Below are 13317 nucleotides of genomic sequence, written 5' to 3'. Positions count from 1 at the left end.
CTGCGAGGGTAGGAACTCTCTTCTGTAGGAGCAGTGAAGGCCCTTCTCTCTTCTTCCTCGTGGCTACACAAGGCATCACGTCAACAGCTTCACCCCATTCGTGGATGTTTCTCCTGCTTCTGGCCAATCCACATGATGGAGTCACGGAGTATTTGGTTAACCAAGTGTCTGAGCTGGAACACAGCTAGTTACCTGGTCATTTTTATACACAGACTGCCACTGCTACATGAATGAGAATAAAACCAAATCCACTCGCCATTTAAACTATTTGTAGCCAAATTTCTTTTCCTGATGATTCAGAGGGCTATTCAGCATCTTGAAGTGCCCAAGATTGCTGGTGAAACAGAAACTGGCCAGGCAGCTGATTAACCAACCACACCCTGGCTGACTGAATGCCAAGTAACCAGGATTTGTTTTTCAGACACACCTCTTTTCACCTTCCAACTTCTGTCTAAAATAACCCATCATAACTTGGTAACTTCACTTTCTCACATACTAATGGGGAAAAAAGGAAGTTGAAACCATCTTAATGGAGAATTCCATACAAGCAGTCACGGGACCATCCCTCCAAGTTCAGACAGTGTGCGAGCAGCTTCTGGGAGGAAGTCTGAGAGAGAGGCTGACTTCCAGAACCCACATTCCACGGCCCATAAGGGTAGCAGCATCCCTGATCTCTGCCCGCACAGACAAACAGATGATGCCTTGTGCTCGGAAGGCCTTGCCTACTAAGACAGGGCACTGGTCAGATTGTGAATCTCACATCTCTCTGAATAGGTGCGGGTAGATGATCTTCCATTGCATCTTATAATTATGGTCCTTTAAATCTGTAATCACAAATTTATTTATAATTGTTCTCAAAATAGGCCATTTTATTCCAATCCCAAAGCTCTATTTTAGGCTAGAGATCTTAATCCACGTCAGGATGAAAGGGAACTAACAATAGCAACAAAAACATCCTTATAGGAATCTTGGAAAGAACCTTAAGGGAAATGTAACCTGACATTTTCCCTGCACCTTCCTGATAGAATCGCCCAGTCTGCCTGACCACCTCCAGGCAGGAATAATTACCCAGAGAGGGGATCAACGGTCTCACATCCCCTACACTACTCGGCAACATTCTTAATAACAAGGTTCGTGCCTTAACTTTGTCCCCAGCAATTGTGCTTGACACAGAGTAGATGCAACACTCACCAGCCAGAAATTTCCAGAACTACCCATTTCTGTAATTGCAAAAAGTGTGGGAAAGGAGCTGGTCCATCTGCAAGAGCTTTGCCCGACCTCTAGAGGGATGTGGGCAGACAAGGAGAGGAAGACTCTGGGCTGCACCAGGGCAGACGTCCTCTGCTGGGACGCCAAGGACAGCAGGGTGAAAGGTGCATTCCCCCTGGGCCAGAGGTTCAGATTTCAAAGCATTCAGAGCACCACCCAGGGTGCTCTGTCTGCAAACAGGAGGGTGGCAAACCTTGCGGGTGTGTCCAGCAAGTGAGCAGTCTTTAGTTTGCACAAGGAAATGTCAGCCCAGTGGAAAAGCCTTCCAGATTACATAAAGGTGTGGCTGGGATTCGGAAAAGCTTGAGACAGAGGGAAGTGGAGCAGAAGGGAGGGTCTTTCCCATGAAACGTAAGCAAGCACTGAGATGCACGAAAAAGCATGTGTCTGTGGGTGGGGGGCGGGGCGGGGGGGGGGAGACCTGGTGTCACCGGGAGGGGGCTGGGCACCAGAAATGAGAGAAGCGTCATCCCACACAGACCGGTCCTGCGGGGGACTAGCTGGACTAAATCCCCTCAGTGCTTCTGTTTTCCCATCACACAGATGAGGTTAGACACCGCTCCCTGTTCTCTCCTCCTATTGTTCCCTTCTTCCAGGGGTCAGAAAATGTCTCCTGTAAAGGACCAGACAGCACACCTCAGGCTTCCTGGGTGCCCCCTGTCGCTACTGCAATGACTCAACTCTGCCGCAGTAGCAGAAAAGCAGCCGATCAGAGAGTACACACACAGACTCGGCTTGTTAATGAACCTGCATTTGTGGACACTGACATCTGCATTTCATCTAATTTTCAAGTGTCACGAGTGACATCCTTTTTGGTTTTTTCAACCATTTAGAAATATTAAAACCGTTCTTAGGTCATAAGTCATAAACCACTGGTGCTTGCTTGTGATCCCCACCCTGTGTAATTTGGACATCGGGGCCAGATGGAGTCTGTCCTCACGGCCTGCACGACCACCAGAGAACTGGAGTTTGCTTTTCATTAGCCAGCAGGTCACGTCCTCTGGACCAGAGCTTCTCAAATTGAAATGGGCACGGGGTCACCTGGAGAATGTTCATATGCAGATGCTGACTCGGTGGAAGTGGAGGATGGGGTCTAAGGATCTGCACTTTTAATGAGCTCCCAGATGCGGCTGACACTCCACGCTCGAGTCGCAAGGACCCGGAGCCCCAGGGTGGTCAGAGCTTCCTTTTGCAAAATACCCAGGGGGTTCAGAATCTTGGGACTGACCTCTCTAGAGAACCCCAGTCCGAACGCTTTATAGGACAAACTCCTGGGGAAAGCTAGCACACCTCATTCTGTATGGTATAACCTTATTCTAGGCTTTTCTCTTTTAGGGGCTGTAACTTTTTCTTAGCTGCATAAGATAGAGCCATAAAGACCTGGGTCAGCACCCGGTTGGCTTGTGTTAGTGACAATAGACATTGGCTCTACCTTCCTTCCTTTTAATTCCTTCCCCACGGAGAGAAGCATCCTTGGCACATGCTAATCCCCCATGAGTACCAGGGCCAGCTGCTTCTAACATTTAATATTAGGCTTGCCCAACATCTACCCACACGGCCACCCCCGTAGCTATAAACTCAAAGCTTTTTATGTCATTTCAGGAATTCACGAGGAAGAAACAGACAACTGGAATATGCAACCTTTTTTGTTTGTTTCTCAACAAAGCCATTTTCCTAAGATAAGCTGAACAGAAAACACACCGCCCGTGCTGTGGCAGAGCGCACTCGCCCTCCCTCACAGGCTCATCGAAACTGCAGGTGCTCTCAGAGCCCGCCTTTGAGTTTGCTCGGCCAAGTGGCAGTATCAGCCTCAGCTGACAAGGATGTAAGGCGTGAGTGAAATGATGTCCAACACTAAACCTTGTCCTGTTTCAGTTTAAGATGTTGTATCTGGCCCTGGCCATTGTGGCTCAGTTGGTTAGGTGTCTTCTCACACGGTGAGGGTCGCCGGTTCGATCCCCGGTTATGGTGCATGCAAGAGGAAACCGATCAATGTTTCTCTCTTACATTGATGTTCTCTCCGTCTCTTTCTCCCTCTTTTCCCCTCCAAAAATAAATAAATATTTAAATAAATAAAAGATTACTCTGCTCAAAATCTTTAAAAAAAGATTTTGCTTCCAAGACAGAACTGAAGTACAAAGATGCACACTTACAGGTCCCCCCCACCATCACACAGTTCAGAAGTGAGTGATTAAAGCTATTGAGAGAGAGAGAAAGAGGAAAAAAAGGTGGACTCCATAGTGGGAATACACATTTTCTGTTTAGTGTCCAAAAGTCATTGGAAAGTACTCAGTTTCCATAGTAACAGTAGCAGACCTGATCAAATCAACAAATAGCTTCAATTTATCTGCGGGTCTCCAGTGAACTATTTTCCTCCCATCAAGATAGGAGCCTTCTAAATTAGATAAAGTTTTCAAAGACAGTGGAAGGAAGCTTTTGGAAAATCCAATTTCAATAATGATAAAGGGAAAAGTGCATGCTTGCCCTTTTCACATAGAACCCTGCAACAGCGTGTCATGTACATTATTTAAACACCTTAACTGTAATAGTAATTGGGTCATACTAGTTTGTTAATCAGCAGTAGGAATAATCTCAAAATGTACCCCCAGAATAAATAAAAGGAGCTATCTATGTGATCTTCGGGCAGCTGCAGGCTCCAGGGAGGTCCCTCTAGTAGATCCCAGACCTGCATCACCAGCCCTGCAAAGCAGCTCAGGCTAATGGGCCATCATCATCATGGATTCTACTGTGGTTTCTTTGTGCTGAGGCCCTCACGTGGTTCTGAATGGTGACAAATGCAAAGACTGCAAAGTCACAGACATCACATTATTTTGACGGAAGTTGTTGATAATCCAGTTTTAGAGTCTGACCAATGGATAGTCTGTAGAATCTATTCAAACAAGTCTTTCCGATAAAACATTTCAGCCATAAAAGGTTCGTGTCACCTATTTCTGAAATGCCTGTTACAACGAACACAGCTCATGGGCCCACAGCCCTTGGGGGACACGTGTATGGGAGTCCCGGATGTCCGACTGGAGGGGGGGCAGATGCGCGCTCTGCGTCTCCACTGCCGCGGACCCCCTCTGCGCGCAGCTTCCCGGGCACACAGTGGGTTGTGCTGGGACTTCCGGGCTGTGACTGAAGTGTGTGCTGTTAGCGAATAGGCAGCTCGAGCCTCATCCCAGCGGCGTCACATCCTTGTCTCTAACACGGTTACTCGGCCATGCAAAACCCGACTCCTTAGGCCTAGGAACAGGCTGAGAAGCCAGAGGGATTCTACTTTCTGAAGTCCAGGTTTCTTGTAGACAAATGATTTGTAGGCCCAGCAAAGATACATTAGAAAGTCATGGGCTTTACATTTCAGCGCCCCCTCACCCCCACAGCAAACTACTTTTCTTGCTGGGTGGAAGGGCTGACACCAGCTCGGTCTAGTGGAAATGCAATGTGAGCTACACATGCAATTTCCCATTTTTCAATAACCTCGTTAAATATATACCAAACAGGTAAAGTTAATTTCAACAATGATTTGTTTAATGCTATGTTTAATAATATTAGGCTTAGTACTAATATAATGTGTATTAAATACTAACTCAATCTATTTAATATATTATTTCATATCGATATTTATATTGTATTCACTAATATTCTATATTTATTAGATTTTAATAAATTAGTGACATAGTTACTAATAGATTTGTTAGTTTTTATTTAATATTCATTAATAGTTAATATTTATTAAATATCAACAAACATTTAATATATCTACTAATGCCAATAGTTACTATGCATTAAATATCATTAGGTAGATATTTAATCTTTATGAAATATCAATATTTAGTATTATTAATATATTTACCGATATGAATAGATTTATTAAATATATATTTTATTCAATATATCAAAAATATTTTTCAGTACACTGCCAATGTAAAAGGTATCACAAACAGGACATTTTACACTCTTTTCCTTACTGAGTCGTGGAAGCCCGTGTGAATTTGATACCTGTGGCGTGTTTCAGCTCGGACTGGCCACCTTCACGTGCTACACAGGCACGTGGGGCCAGCGGCTCCTGACCTAGAGAGTGCGGCCCCTGAGGGTTTTCAAAGTAAGAGAAAATGAGGCCTATTCACTCTTGGGGATTCAGCATCATGTGATTATTTGGCTGGCTATGTAGTGGAGCCCCGAGAGGTGGACAGGCTGGGCTCCCCCAGGCCGGCCGAGCCAATGGGCAGACTTCTGGCTTCCCTCCCCCACCTGAAGAGAAGGGCTGGGCGTGCCGTCAGGTGCAAAGGCTGATGACAGTTAATGAGAGAAAGGATGAGACTCAGTGTGAGGGGTCGACTTGGGGTTCTGGGGCATGGCACAGGTGGCTCAAAGGCCAGCACCAAGCTGAGGGTGGCGGGCCGGTCTTTTGGGCGGGCCGAAGCTGCCAGTCAGGTGAGTCCCAGTTCAAACAACTGTGAAGCCCCTCCCGCGTGCCCTGGGACACAGGAGACCGAGTCGAAGCAGAACCAAACTGGGGAGCCCGACAGCTGAAAGCACCATCGAGACAGAAGAATCTGAATTAAGCTTCAGGCTCCAGAAAGCTGTGGATGTTGGGACAACTGACCCAGGGTCCGTTCTCAGGAATGATTCTTAGACAAAATTTCTAACACGCCAAACAGGGTTCTAAAATACCTCTCGGTAGCATCTCTTTTGCACTTATAAATATACTTTATCCAAGTCTTAAAAAGAAGAATCTTACCCAAGCTCACCAGCTAGTAAGTTGTAGAGCCTGGGTGTGAACCTACGGCTGATATTCCAAATTGCACAGCCCTTCCAGACCACCACAGTGCAGCACTGAGTGACTGGCTCAGGTTCATGCAGCTGGAGGTGGGTAAGCCAGGACTCGAACCCCAGCGGCACTGGCTCCAGGGGCCCTTCGCCAGGTGCAGCAGCACTTCCCCAATGAAAGTGGCATGAGCGCTAGGCATGGAAACTGCCCAGAACTCAGCCCGCACTCACTGCTGCTCCCCATCATCATTGCTGCGTCCGTCAGGTCACTGTCCCCACCGACGCTCCACCCCTGCTCCCGGGAAGGGGTGGCAAGGCAGGAGTCGTCAAGACTACGCTCCAAGAGCAGTCGCCGTACTTCACACTTGATCGTACACTTCTCTCTCGATAGAACTCAGAAGGTACAGGCACACCGTGGTTCACTGCGCTTCACAGATGTTGCATATTTTCCAAATTGAAGGCAGGAAGACCCGCCGTCGGCAAAAAGACTACAGCTGGTGTTGTGGCGGGGTCTGGCATTGAACCCGCAGTATCTCCCAGGTGTGCCTGTACTTCCCTATAGACAGCTCACGCACGTTTCAAGCGACACTGCAGTTTGAATAAACTCATCTCACTTTCTTGAATCCTGATGCCCCAAAGAGTGATTTGTGACACATCATTTGCCAGCGCCTCCACGAAATGTTACTTTATGTTTTCTGACAACGTGACGATTCCGTGGCAGATACAAAGTGTGTAGCCTTGCAGCTACAGATGTGTCTGTGTTGCTCTTTAACATCTGTTTATCTTTAACGTTTTTTAACATTAGGGTTTTTTAAAAAGATTTTATTTATTTTTTTTAGAGAGGGAAGGGAGGGAGAGAGAGAGAGAGAGAGAGAGAGAGAGAGAGAAACATCAATGTGTGGTTGCTGGGGATTGTGACCTGTGACCCAGGCATGTGTCCTGACTGGGAATCGAACCTGAGATGCTTTGGTTCGCAGCCCACACTCAATCCACTGAGCTACGCCAGCCAAGGCAACATTAGGTTTTAACACCCTGGAGTGAAGCAACGGTAGCAGGCAAGCGTGACAGTTAATGGTAAGAACAGAAAAGGGCTCACATGCTTTTAGCTTACTTGTTCTATTTTATGAGTGATCAGAAACAAACGGTGACAACAATGAAAAGCCTTGACCATCAGTGAAACAGAATGGCATGACCTCATTTAAGGAAAGGCCTGACTCCTGCGTCAGAATCTCCAATAACTGTTAACAACATGTGGCGGAGATGAGCAACCCCACAGGAGGAAGTGAGTTCGTTTAGAGTCCATTTATAGCTAACAGAGTCATCAAAGTAAAAATCAGAAGCAGTGATTGGGATCTGGAGTAAAATGAGGGAATTTAGGTTTTATTTTGTTGAACACAGAAATATAAAAATTGAGGAAGGGAGAAACAACCCCTGAACTAATGCCCAGGTGCTGTTGGCCTGAGGAGACCAGGGCCAGGGCCACCAGCCCTTGTGGCTTGATTCCTATAGAGTCTATGGGAAGCAGGATCGGGGAGAAGGTCTTGGTTAAAGTCGAGGTAGGGCCGAGGGGCCGAGCCCAGGGGGAGGCTTTGCATCAGAGCAGAAGGGGACAGAGGCGGGAACAGGGCCTGGGAAGGAAGTGGCTGGGCTCCAGAGGAGGGGACAGAGAGTCATCCTGTCGCTGGCCTCACCTTCCTCCTCCCCCAAGCCTCCTCCCATCGTCTTCTCTCTGGGACAACCCCAAGTCTGGGGTAGATGTGGTCCAAACAGCTCAGGGGAAGCATCACCTGACTGTCAAACACAACACAAACATGCTCAAGCTCACCGACAACCATGGAAATGGACAGATGACAGTAAGATCCTCTGGAAATATTTGAAACAAGGACAAGACGTGGCCAGAAGATCCCCTTTCTTCCAACCAGGAAGCGGAGCATCACACCTAGCTCCCTAGGCATAGCTCCAGAGGCGAATGGTCCAGATCCCAGGTTTTGTAAAAGATCAAAACGGCAGCATGGACATAACAGAAGTCCTGAGCTTTCATGTGAATAAAATCAGTGCTAAACCGTGCCATTTGTTGTTAACCTATAGCCGCTACCGTCCTCACACGGTGTTCCTTCGGTGCGGATGCTGGCTCAGCAGGAGACTAGTGACTCCCGATAACCACTTAAACCCGATTTGTCCAGCGATTATCTGACCCATTCATTGCCAGATACACCAAGTTCCCAATTCACAAACACACTGTGTTCCAGAAACCCATCTAAATGCACAGGGGGCTATATTCCCCCCAAACAGTGTTATGAACGGTGGCGATGCTCTCACTAACACGCCTCTATTTCGTAATGTGGCTGGACTACAGGGCGTGGACCATGCCCACTTCTTAGAGCATCTTTCAACATGAAAAAAACATTTTTTTAGAGAAGCTTTGGAAAGTAAAAACAAAAAACAAACAAAGCAAACCTTTAACCCAGTTTCTGCAATGAAACATATTGATGATGATGATGATGATAAGAGCCAATACATGTATATGTTTGCTTTCAGGACTTCCCTACTGACTACTTAATTGAATATTTAAAACACTACCATTAAGTCAATCCTGCTAACTGTCCCCGTTCGCAGAGAAAACATGTATAGGGAGGTCAGATGTTAACATTAATGGCAGGAGCCAGGATTTGACTCTGGAGTCTGTGGGCTGAGCTAGGGGTTGGTAGACCATGGCCCACGAGCCAAGCAGGTCTGCTGTCGGCTTTTGTAAATAAAGTTTTATTGGAACACAGCCTCATCCATTTGCTTCCATATTGCCCGTGGTTGCTTTCATGCTACATAGGCAGAGCTGAACAGCTGCAGTGAGATTCCTAATTTGCAACTACTTTAAACCTCAGGCCTGCAAAGCCTGAAATATTTATCGCGTGAGCCTGTACAGAAAGTTTGCTGAGCAAGGGCTAACCCACCCTCAGGCCGCCTCTACAGAAGCCTCTTTTCTGACTCTGGCCGGGCACCTCATCGCTGGCAGAGCGAGGACAGCAGCCCTGATGTCCACAGCAGCTACGGGAGGTCCTGGGAAACTGCTGACCCGCACAGGGGTTATCGCGAGCTCACGTCTCAATAGCTTCCTGCATCATTTCCAAAGAGACCTGAAGCAGGGCCCACAGCTACCGCCCATGCAGGAGGGACTGTTGACTTTATTTATTTATGGAACACTATTGAACAAATGAACAAACATGTATTTTATGTTTGTGATTCAGAGACCACTTGTGCTTTGTTTAAAGACAAACAGGGAGCAGGCTAAAGGACCACAGACACCCTGTTCATGAAGATGGCGGTTAAGGTTCTGGTTTGTTTTGTCTCTCAGGCAGATGAACCGCTCTAGTGGGACAATGCATTACGGAGCAAGATCATTTCCAACCATCCAGGGCCTTTTCGTGGCTCCTAAGAGCTTCATTCACTGCATGTTCTGTTGGCCAAGATTTTCAAACCAATGATAAATTTGAAATTTTTTCCATGTTATTGTCAGACGAATACTGACACAGTGGCAGAGCTGTAAAAGCTCGGGTGTTTTATTTTTATGTTTTCCTTTCTTCAGACTGCATGACTCTGATTTCTGGGGGAGGATTTGAAACCCACATTTAGTGAGCTCTTTCTGGGAGACAGAGCTGGACAGGGAAAGAACCACCCGGGAGGCTAGATGTCGCACGACCCTGCTGAGCAGGCCCTGTCCCTGAAGGGCCCAGCCATGGGCGTGTTTCATCCAGGGAAGGAGCAGAGCTCTTCCTTCTAAAGAAAGCATTGCGCTCAGAACCCCGCCCATTTCCCCAGGAAGTGCAGGCAAATTTCTTACACAGACATCAACCATGGCCTTCTCTGGGACGCTTCTATTCCCTAAATGAGAATGACCCAGCATGTCAACCGCTAGCAAAGGAAGGTGACTAGGCAACATTTTTTTATTTTAAATAAAAAGAAAGGTCAACACCGAAACTCCTTTTTTCCTTTCAGCAGGGTGACCTCAGAAGTCTGGCTCTGTCTGAAGTTATTAAGCTTTCTCCAGGAAAGGGGTCCCAGTGACTTCCGGGGTGTCCTTACCTCGAATTTCTGCCTGAGCTCCATGTTTCCTTCATCGTCCCCTTCCGGAATGGGCACGTTGTAGTACTCGCCTTCTTCTTGGTTGAGCAGCTTGTACCTTTTGGAGACGGGGGAGAGAAGCGTGAAGGCCCCAGGCCCGGTGACACGCCTCCTGCAGCCTCTAGCCCAGCTGTTTCTGAAATGCGTCCCGCAGGGAAACGACTGCCAGATGACCACACACTTGACGGTCATTTTAGACTCAAACCAGCCAGTTCCCACACCTCTCACTGCTCTAACGCCCTGAGACGACCGGCCCTCGGCTGCCGCGGACACAGGCACCCGGGCTTCCTTACCACCCGCAGGCCGGCATCTTCATGAGCTCTGAGACGCCGAAGGAGAGGGATCCCATGAAGTCGTTCCTCGTTGTCCGATCCCAGTCCCAGATCTCTATGGACAGTCGTCGGTCTTTATCTGAAGGTTTTAATTTGCTGCAAACAAACACATACGCCGTTACACTGACCATGGTTTCCTGGGAGACACCCCATGCCCATAATGTGAGCTTGCAGTTAAAAAATGAAAAGTATATTCAATGCTCTTCCTGTGACTCCCCATTGCCAACAAAGTACCAGCCTCCAGGTGACCAGTGCTCTAGTCTAGGGGTTGGCAAACTGTGACCCATGGGCCAAATCCGGCTCACTGCTTGTTTTTGTAAATAAAGTTTTACTGGGACATGGCCATAGCCATACATATCGTCTACGGCTGCTTTGACTCCAGAACAGCAGAATTGTGTACCTGTAACAGACACTGTCTGCCTATAAAGCCTGAAACATTTACTGTCCGGCCCTTTACACAGGCAGGCTTGCTAGCCTCTCTCCTACACGGTCGAGAGCTCCTTTCCTGGCTGTTCACAGATAGACGGCTCCCTGTGCGGCAGTCTGCAAAGAGCACCATGGTTCGTGTGCAGCCGCAGTCAGCACCTTCCTACCCCTGACTTATTCAAGCCATTCCTTCCTCCCAGTAACCACCTTCCTTCTTTCCTGTCTACCAGCTCTGTCTCTGAAGTCCTGTATTCCTTCAAGTCCTGCTTTAAATGCCACCTCCTCCAAGAAGTCTTCCCTGCTTACAGGTAAGGATCTTCCCACTTCAGTGGCAACAGCAGTGTCTGTGTTATTCACTTATTCCATTTCTTAAAAGTTGTCATTCAGATCCTTGTCTTACATCATCCCTTAACCCTCACAAGATCCTAAGTTCAGCAAGAGGTGTTTCTATATCATCTGTAATGTAAGAGAATCTTTCTGTGCAGAGTAGGTATTGATAATAATTTGGGGCCGGCAGCATGTACTTCTTGACAAACCAGGTTGCTGTCCATCAAACGGGAGTGACAGCAGCTGTCTCCCTAGTGGTCGTCTGAGGAAGTCTCAGGAACAAAGTGATGTGCAGAGGCAGTTGTGACAAGCCCACCTCGGATCACTAACCACGACGCAGGCAGTTCTGTGGTGGGTAGGGAGGGCACTGGCTCGAGAAGAGAGGACAACACTTACAACGTGAAGGACTCGTTCCACTGGGGGTTTAGTGTGGAGCGGATAGTTTTGGTTTTTTGTTTGCTCTCGTTCTTGGGATCAGGAATAAGTTTCAGCTTCACATAAGGGTCTGAAAGTCCATTTGGATCCATGGGGATTAGATTTTTTGCATCTTGCACTGTGAAGAGAGAAGGAAGAAAGATTAAATGTTACAAAAAGGAGAACTGACTGCATCGCCCAGTTGTCAGCACTGGGTTGAATGGGAGGCATATCAAGGTGGTGTTCACGGGGAGAGGAGGTGAGGACCAGAAGCCTCCGACCGCTCCGTCCAGACAGATGAACCAGGGCATAGTTCTAGCGGCACAGGACTGCTGGGAGAATTCAACGGAATTATGTACAACGTGCCTGGAAAGTGGAGGAGGGAACAAACAATTCCTCAACGTGAGTGCCCACTGTGCCCGGGGCACTGTGTTCCACACTCACCCCCACTACCCACAGTTGCAAAATCTCCGGTGAGGGAGAAGGTCTCCAGGGGACCTGGCTGCCCGAGCATTCTCCTCAACTCAGGCAGAAGGTTTTTAATGCAATGCAGAAAAAGACTAGTCTCCTGAAACAGCAACCCAAGTATCACAAAGATTAAAAATGGGAGCATAATAAAGCTCCCCACAGGAATGGAAATGAGCCAAAGGTCTCTCTTCAATTAAGCACTGGGAGGAGAATCGGATTCTTTCCAACTGCAGAAAAAGCCCCGAATGTCTGACGCTGAGGCTGCATCCCGGGTGAGCTCACAAGGACCACCGAGGCTGCCCAGAGTTGTGCTGGCGGCAGAATAACTGTGGGTGCAGCTCTATCATCTTTAACTTACGGTGCCGACAGCCAGCACACACACAGATTGTCTGAGGCGGATCTCTTCTGAAGGGTGATGAGTTAACATCTCAACAGGGTTTAAAACTGTGGGCTTCCAACATAGACATTAGCATTTAAGCTAAAAATTTAAAGAAGTTATCAATTCCAAACATTATCGAAATAAGTGGTGGGTCCAAATTTCAATTTCTTATTGCATGGAGAACAGCATGCCGGAATACCTGAATCGGGATGAGGGGCAGAGCACGTGGGGTCTCATTTGCTCCGAATGCGGGCTCTGGGGCCAGGCTGCCTGTGTTTGGATTCTGGTGATGTAGGTTCGTGCATACAAAGTACTTGGAACAATGTGACAGGCACACATAGAGCCGGGTAATGATCATGATCGTTGTTGTCAATACAAGTTCCTGGCAGAGAACACAACCCGAAGGGATGTGCAGAAACTGGACCGACAGCTTATGGACTGGCAAGCAAACGCCGGGAGAACAATGCAATGCAGAAATTTTCTGACGTGGCTGCAACGGCAAGGTGCCAGTAATGCCTTACCCAAAGCAGCAGTGTCAGAGGGTGCCACTAACGGGAGCAGGTGCAGGAAGCTGGGAGAGGGAAGCTGGGGGAGAGAAGAGCAAAGGAGTGAGGAAGTGGATGAGGAAAAGGGCCAGAGGCAGGAGAGAGAAGGAAGAAAAAGTGCGATGGCAGTGTGGACTCAGACGCTGACCCCGTAGGTGTCGCTGGGACTGGGTACCCCAAGGCAGTGCACCTCCACCCCTGCTGAGCACCGGAAACGCCCGGGATGCTTTAGTGAGTTCTGACGGATGTGTGCTCCAGCCCCCTGCCG

At 48.0% G+C, this 13317-nt stretch overlaps 1 protein-coding gene across 1 annotated transcript in view; it reads right to left on the bottom strand.

Moving 5' to 3' along the window:
- Positions 1-13317, bottom strand: part of PRKCA (protein kinase C alpha) — a 356477-nt gene that overhangs the window by 63834 nt on the left and 279326 nt on the right. The window contains exons 6-8 of the mRNA XM_045837292.1: positions 11640-11796; positions 10452-10586; positions 10120-10216 (exon numbers count right to left, since the gene is read on the bottom strand). Of these exons, the coding sequence (XP_045693248.1) occupies positions 10120-10216; positions 10452-10586; positions 11640-11796 (389 nt within the window). The remainder of the gene's footprint in view (positions 1-10119; positions 10217-10451; positions 10587-11639; positions 11797-13317) is intronic.

The sequence above is a fragment of the Phyllostomus hastatus genome, unplaced genomic scaffold, assembly GCF_019186645.2.
Source record: "Phyllostomus hastatus isolate PE091 unplaced genomic scaffold, TTU_PhHast_1.1 phas_contig_210, whole genome shotgun sequence".
NCBI classification, from domain to species: domain Eukaryota; kingdom Metazoa; phylum Chordata; class Mammalia; order Chiroptera; family Phyllostomidae; genus Phyllostomus; species Phyllostomus hastatus.
This window is presented reverse-complemented; position numbering and strand designations above follow the sequence as displayed.